Raw genomic sequence first — 25,776 nt, 5'->3', positions numbered from 1 at the left:
CTGCAGGCGTGTACAGAATGCGGAACACGGACGGCGCAGGGCACACTCGGGGGACTGAGGAAATGTCCGCAGTGTCGACACCGCAGGCCGCTAACACGGGCTGCCTCTGGGAGACGGGCCGGGGGCCTTCTACTGCTGTCCCTCAGGACTGGCAAACAGCAACGCGAAAAGCAGCATCTGCTGTTCTTAACCAATAGAAGCGTCCATGAGGATGATCTCCATTCTGGAAAAAAGCAAAACCTGGGGTGAGCCGCGGCGGCGGGGCAGAGCCCAGGACGCCAGGGCTCTGACGCTCAGCACAGACGTGCACACGGCCTGGGAACTGCCCCTCTCGGCCACGCCACAACCCAGGGCCAGGGCCATGGGCCGTCCGATCCCCACCCGCCAGGGCAGCGCGGAAACAAACCCAGGGCTACTGCCCAGGGCGCCCTCTTGCTGAGGTCGGCCAGGTCTGAAGGCCGATGGGGGTACGAAGCCAAGGGATCCAGGCACAAGCGTGTCAGGGGCTCCCCACCTCACAGCACTTCCGTCTGACCTGTACTTTTCCTCTCTGACCTCTGCTAAAAATGACCCGCCCACTCATTGCCCCAACAGGAGGAGAATCCAGGGATGTGTGTGAAAATTAGATCCTCCACCGCCAGGTGTCCTGGTATTCTGAAAGAATGACACTCAGAGGGGGTGGGGGTGGGAGGGGGAGACTCTCTGTCACCTGAGCGCCTCTGAGACTAGAAGGTAGCAAAGAGCAACACACCTGGGTAGATCCCCAAGGAGCAGGGACACACCTGGATCCACCTGGCTCCCCTTCGTGTCCCCTCCCCGATGCCCAAGGAATAAAGCACAAGCATTATCCAGCCCAGGTGGCTGCACGCCTCCCTCCCATCCCGCCATGTATCAACATCTTGATTCAAGCCAGCCTCCGGCCTCTCCCAGCCTCCGGCCTCTCCCAGCCTCCGGTTCTACCCCATCCCGCTCCTCTGCACCCTTGGCCCTTGCCCATACTGTACTTTCAACCCAACAGCCCCTCCCTGTTGGATGGGATCCCTCCCTGAGTCAGGGGGATGTTTGCCTTTCCCTGGTCCACCCACGCCACGGGGATCTTTTCTTCGGGGCCCGTTACGAGTCCGTCTTGCACTCCTGTGGCTGTTCACTCGGCATCTCCCTCAGGGAAAGGCCCAGCACCCAGCGTCCCCACTAAGCACACAGTAGGCACCCAAGAAACGCTGAACGAGTATGGAGCGCAAACACCTGCCCCTGGCTGGCCGTGATGTCCCTTCCGAGCTCGGTTAGAAGCTGCAGCCGTATACCCGCCACCAGTTCTCGCTGGCCTGTTTCTGACAACGGAATTTGACTTCAAAAGCTCTTCAAATAGGTGGTGCCCACTCCAACCCGCAAGTCCCCCCAGCTAAGAGATCACCAGGGCTTCATTCGATGCCCTCTAATGCCTGGGGACTCTGGGAGCTCTGCCCGCCCTGGTCTTTCACTTTGGGGTCAGCCCGGCATCATGCCTCCCCCCATTTTCATTATAGTCGGGGGGTGGGGCACCATCGGTGTTGGACGGCCATCCTCTGTCACAGACATGCACGGCTGCTACTGGAGAGCTGGGCGGACCGGGGACAGAGGGGCATTTTCCACGGTGGTCACACCACGCGGGTGAGCAGCGCAGCAGAGGCACAGCGGGAGGCCGTACGGTTACATAAGATGCCTCTGGACCAGCTCTGAGACGGAAAATATGCACTAAAACAACAGAAAGAGGGGACGGAACCAGAGAATGGAAACACGTCTGACCTCACGAGACTGCGTCCAGATCAGATCCGTAGCCTGCATCCACCCACCCATTCATTCATTCACTCATCAACTATCTGGTTGTTTCCTATGTGCCAGCGTCCCTTCCCTCGTGGACTTCATATCCACTTAGGGTAATGACAAGAACCATGAATGCAAGTAAACAGGACCATTTCAGATTCGAGAAAGCACTGTGAAGACAATGATACAGTAACACAGAGGGTCAGTGACCCAGAGACACAAGGTTGCTTTATCCAGGGTTGCAGGAAAGGTCTGACAAGAGGACATTCGAGCTGGAATCTGAAGGATGATAAAAAGCCACGACGTGAAACTGGGGGAAGAGAATTCCGGGCACAGGGAACAGCATGTGCAAAGGCCTGGGGCAGGGCAGCTGGGTGTGTCCAAGATACAGAGAAAAGGCCAGAGTGGCCGGTGTGCAGGGGCAGGTAGGGGGCCCCGGGCTGCGACAGGCGGGACTGGGTCTTACAGGGTCTGTGGGGCAGAGGAAGGGGCTGGACCTCGTGCTGAGGGAAGTGGAGGGATGGACAACTCGGTCCTTGATTCCTTTTTCCTTCCCATCTCCCCGCAAATTACCATCCCAAACCTTCACCACTTCCAATTCGTTCAATCACTGCTTCCAAACCAAGGAGCCATACTAAACAGAAAACCACCTTCAAAATGAGAGGGGTGGGAAGAGGTGGTCTGGCTGTGACGGGGCTGGAGCGGGGGCGGGTTAGATCAGTGGCTGAGGCCAAAGGAAGCCTGACTGCTCAGTGGTTTGTTACGTCCCTGGAAATAAAACACCTGGTTTCCAGTGACTCCTGAGACACACTGGGATAAATCAGCCCGTGGTTTCTAGAAGTCTGGCCAACCATTCAAATCTGCCAGCCCACAAGATGAAGAGATAGGAGAGAGGCGGGGGAAATGCTGCAAAACCAGTTTCACTCGTGTACCGCAAATCTAACTTGTCTCGGGGCCACGTTCCTGCCAAGGTCAAGGTTCATTTCCTCCTCTCTGGGAGTCCTGGTGGCTGTGGGCAGGGGGTGGGGGGTGGGGGGTCAGGGAGAGGGTCTTGGACGCACACAGACCCCCATCCTCACACACACTAACCCAAGTAAGCCAGGTGAAAAACCTGCTCTCAGAAGAAAGTTCTCCAAGTTGAATAAAAAAAGAGGAAAAGAAATGAGGAGGAAATGGAAGCGAGAGCCACCTCCGTCCAGGGCGGGAGGAGGCCGCTCGGGTCGATGCATCCTGCGCCTCTGCCGGTTCCAGGTAGGCATTTTCCAGCTGTGACGAAGGAACGGTCAATACCCTTCACGTTCCATGAACGCACATCATTCCACCGTCGACGGAGGATCCCGGCTGGACGCTCACCCCTGCCCACCGTGCGAGGTCCATCCACGAGGGCACCGGGCAGCTCGGGCTGGAAGCAAAGCTCCAGGAATTGACCTCACAGGTGGGCCGGCGACGAAGCCCCTGAGGGGAGGGTCCTGGCTCCCAGCTGTGCAGGAGGAGCCCCATCCAGAGCAGGGGGAGCTTCCTCTCCGCCCATCCCCACCCCCGCCTCACCCCTCCCCGTCGCCATGACAGCCGGCTTCCTTCCCCCACCCCCAACTGAAGCTGCCACTTGGCGACCCATCAGCGATGGACACCCCCTGGATGCCACCTCCAGTTCCCGTCTCCCTCCTCCGGGCAATGTCCGGTTCTCATCTTGCTCCACGCACCTGACGCTTTCTAGTATCTTGGGGCCACCGACAAGGGGTCTTTCTTCGTGCCCCGATCCCTTGCCGGACCCTCAGCTGTCCACCTCTGTCCACGCGTGCGCCCTCACTCACGCAGACACGCCGGGCCCGGCCGCTCCGACAGGCACTCACTCCGAACAGCAAGCGCTGGGGGCAAGGGGGGGAGTTGAAGCGGCAGAAATTCAGGGGCGCCGGGAGTCCCACCTTACAGAGACTAGGTGAGGTGGCCAAGGGGTCCGTGCGGGGTCGGCGGAACACGAGAGCGAAGCCGACGACCGAGTCGGGAACAGAAACGAGCGGCGGGTCCACGTCCCGAGGACCAGGAAGAGACCCGAGGCGGCTTGTATCATAGAAAGAAGTCGACAGAGCACGTCCGGCACAGATTTGACTAGCGACGCCCAGAGGACGTCAGGCTTCTCCCAGGTAACTCCTCCAAGGCCAGCACAACTGAACCGGCAGTTAGAGTGGGCTACCTGTGGGCAGCAGGACCAGCCTGGTGGGTCCGTGATCGGGTCCAGAAAGCTTCCCATTCGGCTTGTGGGCCGGCTGTGCCCAGCAGCGGGACTCCCCACTCTCTCCTTCTTAGGGTCCAAGTTCCCAGCTGCGCTGGCACAACAGAGGCCGTCCTCACCCCGACTCAAACACACGCAAGGAGGAGGAAGAGGAAATGACACAGAGACAGAGGGGAGAACCTTCGAGTAAGGCCTGGAGAGAAAAACTCACAACAAGATAAAGTCAGACTGGGGCGGTTCATCAAACTCTCGAGTCACAGATCCCGCTGGGAATCTGACGGAAGGATGGATCTTGTCCCGAGAGCCCTAAGCAGGGGCGGGTGGAGCACAGGGCCCCCGTGCGTCCCCGAACCGGGCAGGCAGAGGTGCGTTCTGGGCCTCCAGAGGAGCTCACAGATTCAGCAGGAAGAGACCTGAACGACCCTCACCGCAGGGGCTCCGAGCTGTCTGGGGGCCCCTACCGGTCCCACGGCAATGCCTATCCCCAGGTGTGTGTGTGAATTTCAGGGGGCAGAACGGGGGCCCAGACACCGGCCCACTGACCCCCGACACCACACCCGTTCCCACACGTGCAAAAGGGAAAGGCTGAGGCTGGACCGAGCCCCATCCTCCACGGATCCAAGCCCCGCCGGGCACTTACCATCATGAGCTCCTTCTGGAAGGACTTCCGGTCTTTGCTCTCCGTGCTGTTGCAGTCCTCCTTCAGCTTCTCCAGGACGGACGCCACCCGCTCGGGTTCGCTGTCCAGCTCGGCCCGGCAGAAGAAGCTGAGCGGCAGGTTCCCGTAGCCCAGGGCGTCGGCGAAGGAGCGCCAGCTGCTGATGTTCTCCATGAGCAGCGTGCGGACGGAGGCGTAGATGTAGGTGAGGAACTTGCACGGGCGCAGGATCTGTTCCAGCAGCACCGACGTGCTCAGCTCGGGCCCGGAGAGGAGGCTGGGCCGCGCCTTGCCCACCACCAGCACGTTCTTGGCGTGCACGAGGCCGACCCTGCCCTGGTGGTAGCCGACGTACCACTCCTTGGTCCACAGCTGCCCCTTCAGCCGGATCTTCTCCTCGCTGAGCAGGGCGACGGCGTCCCCCTTCTTGTACTCCAGCAGGTAGTGGTTCTTGCTCTGTCGCACCACCGTCTTGAGTAACTTGCCGAACTTGAGGCTGGACACGGGGCGGTCCTGAAAAGTCGGGTACTTGGCGGTGGTAGCAAAGGGGGACAGGATGATCTTTCCGACCTCGTTCTTCTTGAGGAACCGTCTCTGCCCGGATGGCTTGATGGCACTTTTCGGGGGTGGCTGTGGGGTCTGGACGCAAAACTGGGTCAGGATGGCCTCCTGGTCGTCTTTCACCTGGACCCGCAAGGTGAAGTCGGAGAGCTCGCTGGCGCCGTGGCAGCTGATGGAGAAGATGAGGCGGGTCACCTTGCCCAGCTTCACCTGGAAGCCTCTCACGGCCTTGGCCTGCTCACCGGCTTTGACCTCGTAGTTGGTCATGTTGGAGAACATGCAGACGCGGAGATCCTGGGGCCTGGACAAGACGAACTGGTGCTTGCCCCAGAGCTGCAGGGCCACTGGGGCCGGGCTAGGGGCCTGGCGGGTGACCTCGCTGACCAGTAGGGTCTTGGGGGCACAGTCATGCCCGAAAATGGTCACCACCGTCTTGAAGGACGGGTGGATGTGTTTGGGGCCATAGAGACCCACGGTGACTTTTTTATTGATGAAGTCCCAGACCGTGGAAGGGTAGAGGATGTTGGGGCCGTGGGCAACAATGGCCAGGTACATACAGGGCTCCAGGCTGTCCAGCTGGACCTGGACCGTGTCCCCATAGCTGTAGGTGAGTGGGATGGGGACATAGGGCCCCTCCTTTGAGTCGCTCCTCAGGCACTGAAGGCCCACTGTGCTTTTGCTGAAAATGTCACTTTTCACCTCAGCTGAAACCTTCATCTCCAAGATGATGTGGGTTTTCACCTCCAGGTTGCTCAGCTTCACCTCCAGCACCGGGCTGATGCAGCTGCACCTGTCGCTGTTGAGCTCCAGCGGGGGGTCCAGCAGAGCCTTCATGGAGATCTGCTGCGTCTCCCCTGGAGCCACGTGGCCTTCGGGCACGTGGACGCTGATGTTGGTGTCGGGAAGCTGCACGGCGCCCCCCGAACTCTCCAGCTTGCACACGATGTTCGTCTCCACCGCCTGGGTCTGGCCCCACCCGGGACTCTGGCCCAGCAAGTCCAGGTCGTGGCAAGACCGGGCCAGCTTCCGGTGGCTCAGCCAGGCAGCCCGGAAGTCCTCCCGGCTCTGGAACTGCTCGGGGGCCGGCGACTTCAAGCCCGTGAAAAACCCCGAGGATGCGGGAGTGTCGGACTTGGCTTGGAGGACGGAGAGTTCCGAGAGGCTGTAGGAACGCTTGCTCCGGAAGAAAGGGTTGTCCCGCCTGACCGTCGGCTCCGCGTGAAGGCGGCTGGCGGCCGGCAGCTCGCCGAAGATGTTGCCGGCACTGTTGGTCGTGGCTGAGCTGGACTCGGTGAACGAAGACGTGCCCGTATCGAAGAGGAGCAAGTCCACGGTGCTTCTGGGGGTGGGTAGGTCCACGCTGGGCATCGCTGGCACGTTCCCATTGAGAAACGGGTTTGTGTGGACACCGTTCCAGAAAGGATTATTACTGTAGGTTTTGCTCGACGCCCTCCTGTCGTCTGTCCATCCTCCGAGCAGATCTAACTCCTTGGCTACTTCGTCCGGGCTGTCTGGAAGATTGTCGATCATCCCGCTGTCGCTTAAGGTGGAGTTCCGGTAGTTCAAGGGCTGCACGTAAGAGGAAGGGATGTAGCCCATCTCCGTGGTGTTGTGTGCGTACCACCACTCCCCGCCTGACGTATCCAGGACGTAGAGGTGGTCGCCCTTGGAGAACTTGAGGGTGGTGAAGTTGGTTGGGCAGTAGTCCTTGATTGCAATCACTTCCTTTGCATTTCCAAAGGGCGTGGGATTGTCTACGAGCAAGGCACTGGGAGAAGGCACTGCGTAAAACACAAAGAACAGGAGGTGAGGGCGGGCCCTCGGGGCGTCGTCAAAACCAGGGAGAAGAGAGGTCTGGAAAAGCATCACCCCCGACAGGGAGACGACGAGTCCGGCAAGCAACCGACAGAAACAAACCAAAGTAGTCTGGTGGGCGATTCACCTGGCCGACAGCCTAAATCGAGCACGTGGTCTCCCCGGATTCTATCACATCCCAACGCACAATCTGAGTCAGGTGGAGAGGCCACAGAGAGTCTCTCCACCATCCACAGAAACATGAATCAGCACAATGGAATTATCAATATGTCCCAGGTTTTAAACATCTCATTTTGACCCAACTTTTCTTTACGTTACTAACTTACCGGGACTGCTGCTAGGTCGAAAGAGATGCCGAATGTGATTTACTTAGAAAAGACAGTGATGCTGAGTTAAGCGACCCACTGCATGTAACCAGGGACTGGGAAAGACCCGCAACAGAATCTCTCTGTGTCTAAGAGCTGATTCCATGTCCTGCCTTCAGCATAAAATACATAAAACCAAGGGGAAGGTTCCCTTGACTATCATCCCCGTTTCCTAGTTTCCAAGTTGAACACATTCTTCATCAAACTGTTTATATGAAATAAGATTTTTCAGGTTGGTCTCTTTCAACCTCTTTTAAATGATCATTCAGAACAACATGGAAATGGTCTCTCTGTCATCCCCTGAAAATCAAAGGTTTAGGTCTGGTCGTAATTCACATTCTTTTTGAATTTCTGAAAATTTTTGAATTTCTGAAAAATCCCAACACTTTAAACAGTGACTCAAGCTAATTTATGGTTCTTGGCATTCAACTGCGTGTTACCAAGGTAGACGGCAATTGGAACAGCAAAAAAAAAAAAAAAAAAAAAAAAAAAAGTCATCTAAACAAGTAGGGTGTGTTTTGAAAAATAACAGGTAATTAAGAAACCTAAGTGCTTTCTCTCCCTCCCATACATAACAAAGTACATATACTCAGAGAATGAAGAAACTTCTGATGGAAATAAGCCCATATATTTCTCTCCAACCCCCCCATCCCAACTGTCCCTTGTTTTACGGAGTTTGCTGCCTTCCTGTAACAAACAAATGAAAGTAAACTTTTTTTAGTTGCTTATAAGCAAAGAAAGGACTACATTTTTAGTGGAACTACACCTACATCTTGTCCAATATATGATTAAGTCAACAGACATCCTATTCTACCAAATTGCCCCCCCCACAAAAAAATCATTTGCCAGTTTCCCTTTCCTTTAAAAGGAAATAGTGAGGAGACTTCCCTGGCGGTCCAGTGGTTAAGACTTCGCCTTCTAATGCAGGGGTTGTGGGTTTGATCCCTGGTGGGGGAGCTAAGATCCCCCCCCAACACAAAAAAAACCCCAAAACATAAAACAGAAGCAATATTGTAACAAATTCAATAAAGACTTAAAAAAATTTAAAAAGTCCACATTAAAAAAAAAAACTTTAAAAAATAAATAAATAAAAGGAAATAATGAAAATTAAATTGCATGTCCTCAGCAAAGTCTCAGGCAATAAAGCAGGAAGCTTCTATTTATTTACACTAACTAAATTACAGAGATATGCTTATTAGCAGGGTGTGAACCTGGGACTCGAAGGCTGTCACCTACCACCCTGTCTGGGGTGTCGGGGAGAAGCTGGTACTAGGATTACCAGGCCTGGGGTTCGAATCTACACCCTTAGCAGCGGTGTGATCTCCGGAGCCTGACATTCTTCACGATGGATGAACCACCTTTCCTGGATGGGCTCTGGCGAGGCTTAAGCAAGACGATGGTGATGAAGTGATTAGCACAGTGATGCTTAGTACAAGGTAAAGACTCACAAAATGTTACGTTTAAAGAGACATCGCCGGCCCCCTCCTAATTTAATTTTTCTCCATAGCATTTATCATTAACCAATATAAAATGTACCATACATATTTATGTTGGTTTCGTCGGGGAGGGCTCCATTGCCCCACTAGGGTGTAAGCTCTGTTAGGCTATGTTTTGCTCGCAGTGGTGTCCTTGGAACAGGGCCTGTGTCACAAAGCAGGTGCCCAATAAGCATCCATGGAATGAATGCTCATCCTGTAAGCTTACAACAGAGACGCCATATCCACGTTACTGGGACAAGGTGTTGTCCAAAGGCTAAGTTAGAATCCCCCTGGGCTGCGCCCTTCTGCTATAAAATCACACCAGAGAGTTAACACTGAAAGGGGGCAGTGAATAAAAACAGCCAAGTCAAAGGTAACGGCTTCGAGGGGAGGTGGAAGAAGGCAGATGGGTCAGCTGGGGTCAGGGGATAATATAAGATTTACCCTCCCACTTTGTTCTCCACTCACAGGCTCCACAGTTTCCTTGACACATCTAATGAAAATGTCACATAAAAATTAAAACCAAACGAAAATCAAAGAAAGCTGGCCAGCTACTAAGATCTTGTTAGAATTCCTCAAAAGTTATGTCCCTATTATGTTCCTCCAGAATAATTCCCTTACAGTAATTTTTTTTTTTTTTTTTTTTTTGGCGGTACGTGGGCCTCTCACTGTTGTGGCCTCTCCCGTTGCGGAGCACAGGCTCTGGACGCGCAGGCTCAGCGGCCACGGCTCACGGGCCCAGCCGCTCCGCGGCACGTGGGATCTTCCCGGACCGGGACATGAACCCGCGTCCCCTGCATCGGCAGGCGGACTCTCAACCACTGCGCCACCAGGGAAGCCCCCTTACAGTAATATTTTTTAAATTAAAAACCAAAGCTATTAGGCAGGCTGTGTACATAACCTGAGAAAACGTATCAGTGCAAATGATCACTTTAGTCTTCTTACCAGACCGGAGAATAAAAATGGTTTTACTCAAAATCCCAAGCGCTCTCCTTAGGAGAGGAGCAATAACAGATATTTCACTCAAGGCTGTGGCTTGTCTGATGGGAAACGGCACTCCTTCCTGTTGGGCCCCTGTGGAAGTGGACTGCGGTGTGAGCTCCCTTCCAAGACCCGGCCCTCTATCAGACAAGGGCCACAGACACCTGGGGGGTACACAAGGCTGAGGCGTCCATCCAATCAAATGCAGGAAAATCCGTATCGAATTCCATCTTAATGAATTCTGGGAGAGTGTTGCCAGATTCCCAGGTGCCTTGATTTTAATACAAGAAAAATATCCCTGGGTGTCAGGAGGTTCAGTTCACTGAATAATACATTTCCTACCCTCTGCCTCAGGTCTTATGCAGGGAAAACATTCATTAGGGCAGAAAATTCTGCAGCAGATATTCTGGCTGGAATAGATTCCCACCTTGAAGCTGGTTTCACCATCGGCATGTGTGGGGAGCAGTTGGGCCGAAATGCTGCCTGGGCCACAGGCTGCCCCTCGGGAGTGGAGTCAGGGGGTCTCTCCCCCCCCCACCCCCCCAAGCTAACCAGCCCCTCCTCACATCCCCAGCTGTCTCCCCTGCCTTCCTCCCCCAGCTGCAGTGTTCTTTTAGGGATAACAGCTCCTCCCAGATCAGCAGCATCATCGTCTTTTAAAGTTCAGCTCTCTGCCCCTCGTTTCAAAATCCCAGCCCAGGGCCTCCCTGGTGGCGCAGCGGTTGAGGGCCCGCCTGCCGATGCAGGGGACGCGGGTTCGTGCCCCGGTCCGGGAGGATCCCACGTGCCGCGGAGCGGCTGGGCCCGTGAGCCGTGGCCGCTGAGCCTGCGCGTCCGGAGCCTGTGCTCCGCAACGGGAGAGGCCGCGACAGCGAGAGGCCCACGTACCGCAAAAAGAAAAAACACCCCCCCCCAAAAAAAAACCCAACAACAACAAAAAACAAAATCCCAGCCCAAACTGCACGACTTGGGCTCCCAGTTTCCCACTTCAACCATGACTAGCTGGGTTACAAAGTAAGAAAACAATGCCCATTACCAGACTACGGAAATCAAACGGCGTTGATTATTTATAGCAACACCCAATAGGTCCGCTGCTCTTATTAATAAAACCTCATGATTCCCTTGCTAGTCTTTTCTTTAAAAGAACATTTTAAGCAACGCTCAGGGCCACAAGCGTAAAGGACAGACAGGAAGAAGAGGAACTTGAGGGTAACTGCAAGAGAGAAGAAAGGCAGAAACGGGCTCGTTATGATTGTAGCACATCGGGGTCGTGCATCATGATTTCATCTGGGAGGTAGCAGATTAGTTCCAGAAATATTTATTTAGCACCGATTTTGTGCCAGGGGCTAACGATACAAAGGTAAAGCGAAAGCTCCTGCTGTTGAGCTGTCTGCGGGCAGCGCAGTGGATCACTTCAACAGAATTCGGTAAACGTGGTGGGAAAGTCAACTGACGGTGGTGATGGTGACGTGAGGACAATGAAACATAAGGTGCCAGGAAGCCCACGGGAGACACTGACCACGGCCAGCAAGGGCAGGATGGACTCTCCACTAGCAACCACCTCGGAGACCAAAAGATAGGCTTTATCACCAGCCCAGTTTGACGTGGTTGTTAGGGAAACCCCGGGGCCACCTCTAAACCAGGGGTTGGCAAACTCTGGCCCCCGGGCCAGATTCACCGGCCGCTTCTGTAAAGTTCTGCTGGAACACAGCCACGCCCGTTTGTTTTCTCTCTTTTGCGACTGCTTTCTCGTTATAATCTCGGAGTTAAATAGCTGTGACAGAGGCCGTACGGCCTACACAGATGCAAGCATTCGCTCTCTGACCTTCTGCAGAGAAAGCGTGCTGACCCCTGTCTCCGGCCCCCCTTTTATTCTCCAGTGGCTCTCAGGACCTCATCGACTTAGTGCACTCTCCCTCCCCCCACTTTTGTATGCCACCAAGCTCTTACCTTAATGTCACCAACACTCACGAAAAGAGAAACATATTCTGCATTAAGAAGAAGTTTCATTACAAAGAGGAAAATTCAAAACCACCTCCCAACCCATCAAAACAAAACAAGTGGATATTGTTCCAGGGCTGAATTCATAACACGATGAAGTTTAGAGAGCCAAGATTTAGTTATCTGAACGTGAACTTGGCAGCCTGTAAGTAGAGGAGTCCTTGGGTCTTAGAGCTCTTGCAAACCCCAGCCAGTGCTGTTCCCAGGAGCTCACCTTTGACATCATTAAAGCTTGTTTCTGAAAACCCTTCACTCAGGTCAATCAAGGTCCCCTCGGACTTGCACCGCGGGAGGCCGCTGGAGTTGGCAGCCCGGATGCGCTGAGCTGCCATCTTGAATCTCTCTTGCCAGGTGAACGGCTAAGGTTTCATATTTCCCCTCCAGTTATTCCAGCAATTGCTGAAGCTTCTGTCTCAGGCAACCATGCTGCACTACGGCGCCAGCTCTGCAGTGCGCTTCTTCCTGTGGGCAGGGAAAGAAGAAAGGAATTTCCCTTGAGCAAGTGAAACACGGTCAAAGAGTAAACTGATGGCAAGCGGAAATTCTCTTTCTTCCAGAGGCCGCATCCCTTTTCCCGGCCCAAGGGAGCAGAGCAGGGCTCACTCCCCGGATTCGATGCCCACTCGATGCCCGTCTCATCTGGTCCCTTGCTGCACGCAGCCCCGGCAGTGTTCCCTCTCCTACTGTTTGCACCCCCTCTTCCCCTCTTCCCCTCACAATGAGGCCTGTGAGGTCTGCATGAGCACCTGGCCGGCCCATTCATTACAGTCAAAGAGGAGAACAAAACGGCATCTGTCCACACCGTGAGTTCCAGGGTTCAGGGAAGGGGAACTAAATCCCCTTCTGCCCAGCTAGTGGCTGGTCCCATCGTAGGGACAGCCACCCCTGTGATTCCAGCCTTGGGCAAGCAGCACTTGGCATCGCTGCAGTGGGTTTGAGGGGACGGCTCCCTGCCCACACGCTCCCTAAATCCTCCCTGGACCCCAAATAAACAAACACAAATAAGACACACGTGGCCACTTGTGGATATAAGGTATTCTCGTGTGACTTCTGCAGACAAAACGTGGTATATTCACTGGATCACTGTGCTGTTACCAAGCCAGCAAAGGAAATGTCTGTGGGAAAGAACATAGATTCTCTCCTAAGGCCTCGGTTTCTCTGGGAAAGGGGCATCCAGGCATGTGGCGGGTTCTGGAGGTGAACGAGGTGACCGGCTCCAAGCAGACCTCTCACCAGGGCCAACGGACAGGAAAGGACCTGCCAGGAGCCAATTTCAGAGCAGGGAATCTCACATGCTCTCCCAGAGAGGACCTGGGCAGACAACACTCCAGCTGGCCACAGCTGGGCCACAGCACTTGGAGCAGAGGGATACCCGAGGGCAGGTGAATTTCCCCCAGTACGGCTGGGTTCATGTAACCTGTCCTCAGGTCCCTTGTTCTTGGCCTGCGGTCCACAGGCAGCTGGAAATTTGTCTTCTGACACAGGTGGGTGGCCCTACTCCTGCGAGGGACCTGGGGGCCCGGCGCCACCCTCTGCAGCCTCTGCAGTGGGGATGACACAGCCCGGCCCCAGGCTCTGCGTGCAGCAACCATGCAGCGAGCAGACGCAGTTTGCGTCCACACTCTACGGCTCCCGGGGAAGACCCCGAGTTAAATGGCTTTTACACAAGATTCATCTTCATCTTTGTGACATGGCGTAGTAATGGCACTGCTCTGATTTGATTTGCATGAAGGAGAAAAAGAGAACCCAGGCAAGGCGCTGAGAGCAAGGGGCAGGGCTCGGTGACGACGGGAACCCCCCCGCCTCAGCCAACACAGGCGGGCATCAGCAGCCCCAGTCCTGGCTCCGAGTGACCCGCTGGCAGTGGCTCTAGGGTGGATTCCAGGTCATCCCGAGGCCACAGAAGGCCACATCCCTGCACCTGAACACCCTGGAGAGAAGACCTGGGTTATGGGCTGAACGCATCCCCCTCCTAATTCATTTGTTAAAGTTCTAACACCCAATGTGGTTATATTTGGAGGAGAGGTCTTTGCCGGGGGGCAGGGAGGGATGAGGTGGGTGGAATCAGGGCTCTTACAGGAGGAGGCACCAGAGAGTTCTGCTGTCTGCCTGGTGAGGACACAGCAAGAAGGCGGCCGTCTGCAAGCCAGGAATCGGGCCCTCACCCAGGATCCAAATCAGCACCTTGGTTCTGCGCTTCACAAACTCCAGAAATGTGAGGACATAAATTTCCATTGTGCAAGCCCCCCATCCTACAGCATTTTGTTACAGCAGCCCTAGCTGACTCATACAGTGTGTGAGGAGGGCAGAAGGGGAGAGCAAGGGCCCCATCCTCCTCAGGGCCAGGGGGCGTAGACACACATGCACAGGAGGCAGGACAGCAGTGGCTGCCTCTCTGGGGAGGGAGCAAAGGGGGGCCTGGGGGTGACGTGTCCCTTAAAAACATGCCCAACCTGCGCCCAGACCGCCATGCCTCCCATCCTGGAGTTCTCCAGTCCATCCTGAACACCCCCTCGCAAAACACACACACACACACACACACACACACACACACACACACACACACCTTCTCTTTGTGACTCATGCATCAGCACTCACAAACATGCCAGTTACTTGAAGGAAGGGGTGAAGCACCTGGATGGTTTCCCCAGTTGAGTGGGATCCCAGATCACTTCCATGCCTGCCCTGTGAGGTTACAGCGGATGGGACCACACGCTGGGACTCCCTTTCCTGCCCCCGGGCTCCCCTCCGCAGAGAGCTGTGCACGGAGCTGGGCCTCCAGGAGAGGACAACACTGGCCCAGCCGGAGGCACGAGGCAGCTGTGGCCAGGAAGTGCTGCCGGGCTTTGTCTCCCGGTCCCCACGGGTCCCCACGCAGTTTGCACGGCTCCTCCCCACCCAGAGTCCACCCTCCAGCTGGGGACACCGGCCCGCGCCCATCAGCTGCAGCGGCCGCACGGCTCTGTCCGCACAGGCTGTGTCACAGCTGGACCAGAGACCTGGCCACAGGGCTGTCGCGGCTCTGCCCCGACCAGGCAGCCTGCGGCCGCGCGTGGCGCTGTGTACTGAGACGAGGGAACGTAAAAATACTTCAGATCCAAAAGATGAAGCCTCGTTTCCTGGCGGGAATCAACGCAGAGGATAAAACGGGATCCGTGGGTGGGCGGGCGGGGAGGAGAGCTTTATGATGGTTTCGAGCCCGCAGCCTGTGTGTGACGGGTGGGCTGTCACATTCATGACAATTCCTACCTGAGATTCTGGGTCTGACGGGGCCTCTTGGGAGGCGGCAGCCGGACACAGGGGAAGGAGCTGGGAGGCGGCGGAGGTCTCGGCCAGGGGACGTGGTTAGCTGCGGGACCTGACGGCCCCCGCCCAGGCCAGGCTGCTCCCGGGACTGAGACGCACGCCCAGAGAGGGGACCACCCTTCCTGCCCCGCGTCCTCCAGGCCCCCCACCCCACAGGCTCCTGCGCAGGACACGGGAACCCCAGCAGCGGTGCGCGTCAGGGCCAAGGACGCCAAGGCTCTCCCAGGGCAGCTCACCCTGACCACGCTTCGAGAGATGGAGTGAAGAGGCCCCGGCCCTGCCCCCCACCGCCCTTGGGAGCATTACCGAGTCCCACTAGCTCACTGCGGGGGTGGGGGGCATCAAAAAAGCCGAGATGAGCACCATCTCGAGGCCTCACCGCACAGCCCTGCTCCCAAGGCCCCCGGGCCTGCTGTGCCAGAGAGGCTCCGCAGAACCGGGCCAGCCGCCCAGAGGAGGTGAGGTGCACCTGGGTTCTAAGCGGGGTGGGCAGGGGGCATAGCCAGGCAGAGCAGGGCACGCTGGCCTGGAGGACACGGCGGGCTGGGCACTGCAGAAGCTGGAGGGCAGGGGCCACGAACCTGACGGCCAAGGGTCCGGCCTCGGCCCTGGGCGCTACAGGAAGCCACAGAAGCCTTCCGATCGAGAAACTTTGGCTGCTGGTGACATACATGGAAGCGGTAATGCCGTTTTGTCTTTGAAAACTACTGGCACAGTTTAGGAGAAGCTGCCGAGAGAGCTGGTGGAGGGGAGAGACACAGGTGGACATGGCAACGGAGAGGGGACATCCGGAGGAGCCCCAGCCCGCCTCAAAGCCCCGCACAGACGGCCACGTCCTCAGCAGAGGAGCTGGCCGAAGTCCCGATGGGGTGGATTTTACCCAGGGCTGGGAGAGTGACAGCCGAGAACTCAGCTGAGGCCCCTACAGGACACCGGGACAGCTTGCCAAGAGCGGCCAAGAAAAGCGGAAATTAACGTTTAAGAGTAATCAGATTCCCGCCGCCCCTGCCAAGAAGGCAGGAGGGCTGGGGGCGAGGGCAGGGAGAGGCACGGAAAGCAGGGCTCCAGGGCTGGGCGGGGAGAACAGAGCACAGACCACCACTGGGACTCTGGGAGACAGATCCTTGTTTTTGTTTTGTCGTTGAGGGGGATACAACGATTGCCCTGAGCCACTGTGTGTTCCCAGCTACATAAAGAGAGGCGCAGTCCTTTTAAAACACAGATACGCGCGCACTGAGCTTGCCATTCGAGGAAGGTGGAAGCCACTAACTGCGGGGGCCCTGACAATGTCGCCACTTACCAGCCAGGGACCGAAGTCTGAGTCTGCTTCCCAGACCACCAGAGGCCTCGCTCACAGGAGCTTCAATGCGCTCATTCACTCTCTCTCCCTCGGGACCAGGACCCTTCTGTCCCGTGATGCTCAATGCCCCGTGCACAGCCCAGAATGGCAACTTTTCCCAGGGGCAGGGGAAGACCGTCCTTGGACCCACTCCTGACATCCACCACTACATTCGCAGAGAGAGTGCAGACACCAACCTTAGCCTCGGGCATGTTATTTTACAGCAGAGAAAGACAGCCTGGCTGGGCCGTGCCTGGGGGGCTGACACCCTCAGGGTGAGGACTCAGGACGGAGGCTCTGTGTCTCCGCCTCCTCCAGACCCCGGCGTGGAGAGACCCCTGCAGGGACCCGCCTGCCAGAGGGCACAGCTACAAGATGCTGTCAGCTTCCCGCCTGCTTAACAGAGCTCACCACACCTTTGCCTGTGGCCGTCAGATCCCTGAATACTCCCTCCCTGGTGCAATCCATATGTGACCTTACTTTTCTCCAAGGTCCCTCCTGCAGCTCAAAAGCCTCCAGGTGTGACTGGCTTTGAAAGGTGGACTTCCCGCCCTGGCACTCAGAGCCCCCCAACTGCTCGGCTCACCTGGGCACCCAGGTTAATCACTTACCTCCACCGCCACGTGAACCAGAGACACTCTGCTCAAGCATGTGTGTTTCACCTTCTGCTCCCCGGGGCTTGTTGCCTTCACCTGTGGCACCAGGAAAACCGCTTTCTCTCTCCCCGCCCTCTTCCTGCTCCACCCTCCTCCCCACAGCCCTGCAAGCTCTGGGATGACTCAAAGTGCTGACCTCAGCTCTGTAGCCAGTATCCTGGAGCCTCAAATTCAAGTGGCCCAAGTTCAAGGCCACGCCACTGGAATTAATCCCTGCTTTATTAGAAAATAATGTGGGAAACTGAGTCATTGGTAGTGAGGTGGATGGGCACAGAGTCTGTCATACAGAGTGAAGTAAGTCAGAAAGAGAAAAACAAATACCGTATGCTAACACATATGTATGGAATCTTAAAAAAAAAAAAAAATGGTTCTGAAGAACCTAGGGGCAGGACAGGAATAAAGACGCAGACCTACTAGAGAATGGACTTGAGGACACAGAGAGGGGGAAGGGTAAGCTGGGACCAAGTGAGAGAGTGGCATGGACATATATACACTACCAAATGTAAAATAGATAGCTAGTGGGAAGCAGCCGCATAGCACAGGGAGATCAGCTCGGTGGTTTGTGACCACCTAGAGGGGTGGGATAGGGAGGGTGGGAGGGAGACGCAAGACGGAGGAGATATGGGGATATATGTAAATGTATAACTGATTCACTTTGTTATAAAGCAGAAACTAACACACCATTGTAAAGCAATTATACTCCAATAAAGATGTTAAAAAAAAAAAAAAGAAAATAACGTGGGTGTAGATGACCTGATGCTCTGATCTGCTTTATAATGAGCTCACAAAGGTTCACTAACACTGCATTTTACTGTATGTTATACAACTAGTATATATTACTATACGCTATGCTATTTTTTCTATTTTTTAACCATTTCTCTATTTTCTTATTTAATTTTTATTATTTTTACTTTCATTATTAATTATTTTTACCATTTTCTTATTTATGTACATATCTCAAAATGTCCACAACAAAACATTTTTTAAAATTAGGTAAGTAATACTAGGAAAACTTCATCACCTGCCTTTCCACGAGGGATGTGTCAGGAATGAAGGTGTGTGTGTGTCTGTCTGTCTTCTTTCGACTGGGAAAATCTCTAAAGAGCCCTAAATCCAAATGCCCAGGAGGTCTGAGCCCCCTCACAGCACAGGTGGACGTGGCTGGGCTCCCACTTCAAGGTCACTGACAAGTGACCCCTGAACGCCAGATTCAATCCCCTTTAGGACCGATGGGCATCCGGCACCTCCCAGGTCCAAACCCAACTTGGGGTTTGCCCCAAACCTCCTCCCCAACTTCACCATCTAAGCCAACAGGTGGAGGGTTCACTCAGCCAGCCCCAAAGCCCATGTCCCTCCCCAGCGGCCCCTCCCTTACGCCCCTCTCCGTGGACGGTGTGCACTGCGTGTGTGCACGCCACCCCACGCCACCCCGGGCAGCTCCGGCCGAGCTCCCCTCAGCACCTCCTCGCCACTGTCACCTCTCAACTCACTAATCAGCTCCCTTCCACCAGGTCTAACACGTCCAGCTCTGCCCTCCCACAGCCCACCCCTCAATTAGCAGTCAGGACTATAAAAAAGTCCGTCGGGACTCTGTTCAAAACCCTCCAAAGCTCCTTAGGTCTTCGTGCTTACAGTGCCCTCAAGGCCAGCACCCTGGGTCCTGCTGGCTCTTTGGTCCCGTTTCTTGAAGTTCTCTCCCTCCCACTGCAGGGCCTTTGCACATGCTGTCCGTGCATCCTGGGAGGCCCCTGCCTATTATTCGCCAGACTGGATCCCTCACTGCACGCAGGTGTCTCTGCAACAGCAACACCCTCAGCCCGCACTCTTCCCCTACTTTCCTTTTTAACACTAGACACATCCTGTGCTCCTCGCTTTCTAGCCTGATTTCTCCAAGAAAACGTAAGCTCTCCGAGGCCACGGGACTCAGCCTGTTTCCTTGCTCCCTGGGTTGCGACAGGCCTGTGCAGAGCAGGCTCTCAAACATGAATGAGCAAATGAACTCCATTTAAATAAAGAATACAGCTTTGGAGCTATCTGGTAGGTATCCCCGGGATAATCTCCTTGAAAGAGCCCAAATCCCCCCAAAGTGTCCAATGTCCCCCCAGATGGCTGATGTGACTTAATTATACTCAGCAGGCTAGATTCAGGAATCGTACCCTCTTTTGGAAATCCAAGTTATACATTTCTAAAGCCCTGATGGGTTAGCTGGGTGGGCGCCTGGGATGTACCTGGGTGGCTTGGCCACCCTCCACGAGGGTCTGGACTTCACCCACGAACCCCAGGAGCCATCACCCCTCTGGGCCAGCCTGCAGCTGCATGCACTCTTGGTCAGGGCGGCCGGCACTGGACCTCAGGACATCTCAGAAGGGTAGAGGCTGTGGCAGCCACTGCGTCCCCCCGTCCCCGAAACCACACCCCGCTCCCCGCTTCACCTCCACGTGGTAGAAGTCAAGTCTAAGAAGTCAGGAAGGGACATTACAGCTTACTAACTCTGAGTCACAACTAATGAGGTTTTCTTATCTTTAGTATAAAGGCCAATTCACTTAGAGAGAAAAGAGCCTGCTGCCAGCTCCTCCCTGGTAACTACGGGGCTGGTCTCTGAACGGACGACACCGTTGTGCAAGGACGGACTTATTTACAGATTCCGGCGGCGAACTCGCGACCCCGCGAACTCGCGACCCCGCGACCCCGCACACAGCGCCTCAGCTACCCCTGTGGATCTGCCACTGCCCGGATCCTAGAATCCCAGAATATTCTTGTGGGGGCCTGTATGCCAACGTTCTGCCCGAGGACCAATTAAAAAACAAACCAACCAAGAAAAATAACGGAACACGAGCATCTGCAGGGTGGAGAAAACCCTGGTCAGGACCCCAGCATGTGCACAGCCAAGCGCCAGGTCCTCCGGGTGGCCCAGACCCAGGAAGGTGCAGAAGAAAGGCGCTGGGCCTGGACCCCTCCCGCAGGAGGGCATCGAAACTGCCTTCGGCTACTCCCTGGAGAATTCTGTTCGTGCCTTGTTTAAGATGACTCATTCTCCACGTTTGACTTTAATTTCTGGAGTAGGAGTAGCATGTTGATTTCATCAGATTTCCTCCGGGTTAAAAAGAAAGCATGAGTTTCAACCGGCTCCGGGGAATGTCAGTCACCAGGCTCTGTGGACAGACACTCCATCCCATCTGTCCCCCACCTCACTCTCTCCCCGAGAAAGAACATGTTCCCAAGGATGAAAGTAATCCAGAGATACCCTCCCTCCCAAGCTGATGTGCTTCCTGTGAGCAACTGCCCGAAACCCAACGCCCTGGGCTCCCAACGTGATGGGCCGCCGCGGAGAAGCCGACATGCCCGGTCAGGCTGCAGGGATGGACCAGGGATATCTGGTTTCACACCCCCTCCACGTCGAGGAAGAGCCTGTGAGGAAGGCGAGCTGGTGGTGACCCAGAGGGGTGACAGTGAGCCTGTCTGCGCGCCTGTAGACGTCTACGACATCCTTTTCCCTCCAAAGCAAACTGCCCTGGAGGGAGGTCCCCATCCCACAGACTCCAAACAGCACCCCAGCTCCCCGCCGCCTCCTGATCCTTGACCTGACCGGTCTGGGCAACGGCCCAAGTGGAAAGGCAAAACGTGACTGGTGTCCCTTTTCCAGGCTCTCCTCCCTTGGCAGGGAAGGCACAGGCTCCGGTTACGAGAGCACGGTCCTACACAGCGAAACTCGAACCTTCCCATCGCGGTGGCGGGACACTTCCTCCCACCTACAGGAGCCTGGTCTCCAGGACCCTTCTGTAGCCACCTGGAGCAGAGCCGAAAGCGCTGCCCGGTGGCCTGCAGGAGGGCTGCCTCCTTTGGGGGGAAAGCGCATGGCCCCCTCGGAGAGAGGGGACCATAGGGAATCAGCTGGTCGTTCCAGTGTCTGGGATGTATTTCACTTTGGTTCAACAGCGACCTCAATTTGCGTGCAGGAGCTGCAGCAGCAGCTATCGGAGGCCCCCAGCCATCCATCTGGGCAGTGATGAGGTTTGCGGGCAGAATCACGTGTCCTGGTCCCCGGGCACCTCCCGAGCAGGGGACCACATTGCCTGGGTGAGAAGCCCACGACAGCGGCACCTGCTTCTAGGAACAAGGCTCTTGTGTGCAGGCGCTGGCCTGGCAACATGCACACGTCCAAGGCCTTCTCTGTTCACCCAAAGCTGGTGACTCAAGCTCAACACCCCCTCAGGCTCTATGGGGTGTGTGGGAGGGGACCCCGCAGTTGTGGGTGCCCGCTTCTCACTTGCTGCTTTTATGGTGTAAAGTGTGATCGTTGGAGAGAGGTGGCCCAGTGACTCGGGGTGTTTTCACCAGCCAGTGACGAAGTAAGAAAATCAGAGACTGGAGAATCACGGGTTGTGGGTAAGGGTCAGGGAGGGGAAGGGGTGGCCAAGCCCCTCTCCACCGCCTCTGCGGAGCCTGAGCCTCTTATGCCCTGGCCGCCTGTCTCCAGCCTACTTGATGCGCAGCTGCGAGACTGTGCTTCAGGGCGGGCTGGACCAATCCCATCATTTCCTTGGGTAAAAACTACAATCTCAGACGTCACTGGTGGCGCAGCGGTGAAGAATCTGCCTGCCAATTTAGGGGACACGGTTTGATCCCCGGTCCGGGAAGATCCTGCGTGCCGCGGAGCAAATAAGCCTGCGAGCCACAACTACTGAGCCCGCGTGCCACAACTACTGAAGCCCATGCGCCTAGAGCCCGTGCTCTGCAACAAGAGAAGCCACTGCAATGAGAAGCCCGTGCACTGCAACGAAGAGTGGCCCCCGCTCGCCGCAACTAGCGAAAGCCTGCACACAGCAACGGAGACCCAAAGCAGCCAAAAATAAAATAAAATAATAAATAAATAAATTTAGAAAACAAAGCAACAACAATCTCAGCCTCTTCAGAGGCTCCTACAGTCTATAGAAGTCAATCCAAACCTGGCTTGTCTTCCCACACCTTCCTTGCACTAATTCTCCCTCCATGTCTGCGTCACACTCTCATTTGGATGCCCTGAGCTCTCCAAGCACAGCGACGGTTTCTTTCACTTGGCTCCAAACAACCCCAGCCATCCCCCGACCTTAAGCCTCCATCTCTCTCCGCACCCCAGTGACTTGAAGACCCAACAGTGGTCCCAGTTTCTGCTACGTGAGAACCTACCCATTTGAGAGGGACCCCGTCAAACAGTGCCTTTGCAGATGGAATCCTACCCCTTCTCTGAGCTCTCTCGGGACTCATCTGTCATCTTCTCTGGGCATTCAGGGCATCACAGCTGTGATTCTGCACGTGATTTCTTATTTCCCTGACAATTACCCTCGTTTCCTCGAAAGTCAACTGGATACCTGGCTCCTCTGTAATCCTCCGGCACCAAGCACAGTGCCTGGCCCAAGCTGGTGTGTGGTGCCACCTGTTGAAAGGACAAATGCTCCACCCAAACATTTACTCAGCACCACCGTGCAGCGGGACCACCGAATACACAAGTGGACCGAGACCTGGTCTTTTCCCTCAACTGCTGATCATTTAGTTGGAATGACAATGTGTATGAAACTGACCTCAAGAGGAGGAGGAGGGGTGATGTCTCCTCCATGCCTTCCGGGCCTGCACAGACCTTCTGGGCCTGCTCGGGACCTTCCGGGCCTGCATGGGACTGGAAGCCCAGACACCTTGGTTGGCCCAACACACCGTGTGTGCTATGTGGATGCCTTCCACCCACATGTCCTCCTGTCCCATCACCCTGCTGTTGACAATGGCAAGGAGTTCAAAGACGACCCGACACATGCGTGTCAAGTGCTCCCCAAGCGTGGGGTTTAGGAGGTCTGGTGGGGTGGGGTCAGCCTCCCCGAGTCACATGGGGAGAGCTGCAGCAGACAGGCTGTGAAGTAAAATCTTGTGATCAGCCCAGACTAGAAAAACTTCCCCACTCTGGTCCCCAGCCAGCGACTAGAAAGAAAAAGCACGATTATCTCTGCAGAGGTTACAAAAGACATGAGAAGAGAGGCCCATTCACTTGACGGGCTGGTTGGGGGTAGACTCAGATTCCTGACCCCCGTTTGATGAGTTCAACAAAACTGCAAAACATAAGCACTGGAAGGACTTGTGGTTTCCAAACATTAACCATTGATCTACTGTCTTCATTTAAAAAAAAAAAAAAAAAAATCAAATTACTGGGCTTCCCTGGTGGTCCAGTGGTTAAGACTCTGCGCTCCCTTGGGCTTCCCTGGTGGCGCAGTGGTTGGGAGACCGCCTGCCGATGCAGGGGACACGGGTTCGTGCCCCGGTCCGGGAAGATCCCACATGCCGCGGAGCGGCCATGGCCGCTGGGCCTGCGCGTCCGGAGCCTGTGCTCTGCAGCGGGAGAGGCCACAGCGGTGAGAGGCCCGCGTACCACAAAAAAAAAAAAAAAAAAAAAAAAAAAAAGAAGTTAAAGACTCTGCGCTCCCAATTCAGGGGGCCCGGGTTCCATCCCTGGTCAGGGAACTAGATCCCGCACGCCGCAACTAAGACCCGGAGCAGCCAAATAAATAAATAAATGTTTTTAAAAATCAAATTATTTAATATTTCTCTTTAAACCAACCTACTTTAACAATGTAAGTTTATTCAAGAAAGTTATTTTAAAGGTAGCTTTCTATATCTTTAAAAAGGAAGCTTCTATCCTTTAAAAAGAAAGGTCTTCCTTAGATATACTGATAAATCTTTTCTAGCATATATTAACTTAAAACATTTTTTTAAAGTTCATCTTAGCTACCGTTCTGGTGCCACCCATTTTGCAGGTGAGGAAACTGAGGCTCTTTTGGTTTTTATTGAAAGAGGTTTTCCCCGGGGTTCATTTCTGAGACTCGGATGAAAATGCCAGATTCAGACAAGCCAGTTTGCCTGGGGAGGCAGCTCCTAAGGCTCCATCATGCCCCCAAATCTACTGATGGAGTTCTCATTAATGACAGACGTGCCACATCTGAGGCTCAAGTTCAAGTTTAAGTGAAGACCAGGGAGGAGAGGCAAGAGCTGCAGAGACCAAAGTGGTAGGGGGGTGGGGGGTGGGGGGCCGGTGATGAGCAGGCTGAGAACACCCCCCAGGCAGAGACCAGAGCCACGCCCACCAGATGGCCCCACTGAAAACAACCAGCAAATACCGTGAGAGCCTGTGGCGGGGCCCCCAGAGCTGGGGAAGAGACGGCGACATGCGGCCCAACTCCTGAGGACTGAGGTGAGGTCAGTGCTCAGCTGCCTGGCTCACTGCTGCCTCTCAGCCAGGCCCTCCCCTGGAAGGAAGAACTGTTTCAGTTTTATCCACCCACTTATCGAGGATCTGGCATCTAGCACGGTAAGCAACCAATGAGACGCATGGAATGAACGAATTTCTTTACAGAAGTTCTACCGTGTCCATGAATTACGAATTGAGATCTATCCAGGGCAATAAACCAATCACTGATCTATATACTTCATCAACATTTATTAAGGGAAGTGGAGAGGACAGGATTCTTATTCTGTCTCCCATTCCACTGCCCCTCCAACTATCTGTCCTTAGGAAATCAAAGATGTAGGTGAAGTGACTTGCGTACAGCACTGTTTACAGTGATCCAGGAGGGGGTTCTACCTCCAGGACGGGCTACGTAGCTGTGAAGATGTGTTTTCTCATACTCAACAGAATGGAAAACCCATACAACAGAACGCTGAGAAAAATGAAATCCACAAACTTCACAATAAAACTCATTCCACTTTGTTCTTAGAAATGTATATTTACTAGAAAAAGAAGAGGTAATTTTCACACCAAATGCTGACAGCGACCACGTCCAGGTGTGGCAATCGTATGGATTATTTTGTTCTTTATTTTTCCTAAGTTTTCTACTTTGTGTAATTAAAAAAAAAAAAAAACAACACATTGTATAAAATAAACTTCCAGTCTCCTTCCCAAACACCATGATTCCAGCAAGTTCTTTCCAGCCTTGCAAGGCCATTTTCTGAGCGTGTATAACGGTATGCCATCTGAACACTTTCAAACACTTGACTGAGCGCCCAGAACGATGTATTAACCCCCAGTGGATCGAAAGCCAGCCTTCCCAATTCCAGCTCCATGGCTTGGGGAAAGTCATTTTCCCAATAACTGAAAAAAATGCATTCCTATTCCTCCTGGCCTCATGATTCTACTAACCAGGAAACAAGAGGATAGCTGATTGTGATATTTGATTTATAGTATATAATATATATATTAAATATGTATATATATAGAGAGAGAGGTCTGTGTTCTATTTCAGGCACAGAGTTCCTAAAACCTGGACGATTTCTTAAGCAAATAGAGCAGTAAAGGTATCTTTTGTTATGTTAATGAAGTGACTTTGGGGCGGCCCCCAGGTAACCTAAGGATGCAGGCTTTCAGTCCTCCTGCCCTCTGACTTCTGTGGAGGGGAGAGAGGCTGCACAGTTGCATAAATTACAGATGGCCAATGACTTAATCAATCATGTCTGTATAATGAGCCCCCAGTAAAAGCCCAAGGCTGGAGTTTCTGAACGCTTCTGGGCTGGTGAACACACGGAGATTTGGGGAGGGGATGCTAGGAGAGGGCATGGAAGCTCCAC

The 25,776-nt window shown here is 54.6% G+C and overlaps 1 protein-coding gene across 8 annotated transcripts in view; it reads right to left on the bottom strand.

The window, feature by feature from the left end:
- Positions 1-25,776, bottom strand: part of SH3BP4 (SH3 domain binding protein 4) — a 96,808-nt gene that overhangs the window by 8,209 nt on the left and 62,823 nt on the right. For 4 of the 8 annotated variants that reach the window (XM_067027198.1, XM_059052589.2, XM_067027201.1 and 1 more), the window contains 2 exons: positions 12,110-12,357; positions 4,677-7,036 (listed from right to left, as the gene is read on the bottom strand). In XM_067027198.1, coding sequence (XP_066883299.1) covers positions 4,677-7,036; positions 12,110-12,227 — 2,478 coding nt within the window. In that variant the 5' untranslated portion in view covers positions 12,228-12,357. Of the gene's footprint in view, positions 1-4,676; positions 7,037-12,109; positions 12,358-12,907; positions 12,931-13,972; positions 13,996-15,144; positions 15,941-17,151; positions 17,223-25,776 lie in introns of those variants that run through there. The other 4 variants (XM_067027203.1, XM_067027202.1, XM_067027205.1 and 1 more) reach the window with 4 other exon arrangements.

The sequence above is a fragment of the Kogia breviceps genome, chromosome 2, assembly GCF_026419965.1.
Source record: "Kogia breviceps isolate mKogBre1 chromosome 2, mKogBre1 haplotype 1, whole genome shotgun sequence".
Taxonomy (NCBI): Eukaryota; Metazoa; Chordata; class Mammalia; order Artiodactyla; family Physeteridae; genus Kogia; species Kogia breviceps.
Note: the sequence above shows the minus strand (reverse complement) of the source record. Positions and strands in the feature narration are given on the sequence as shown.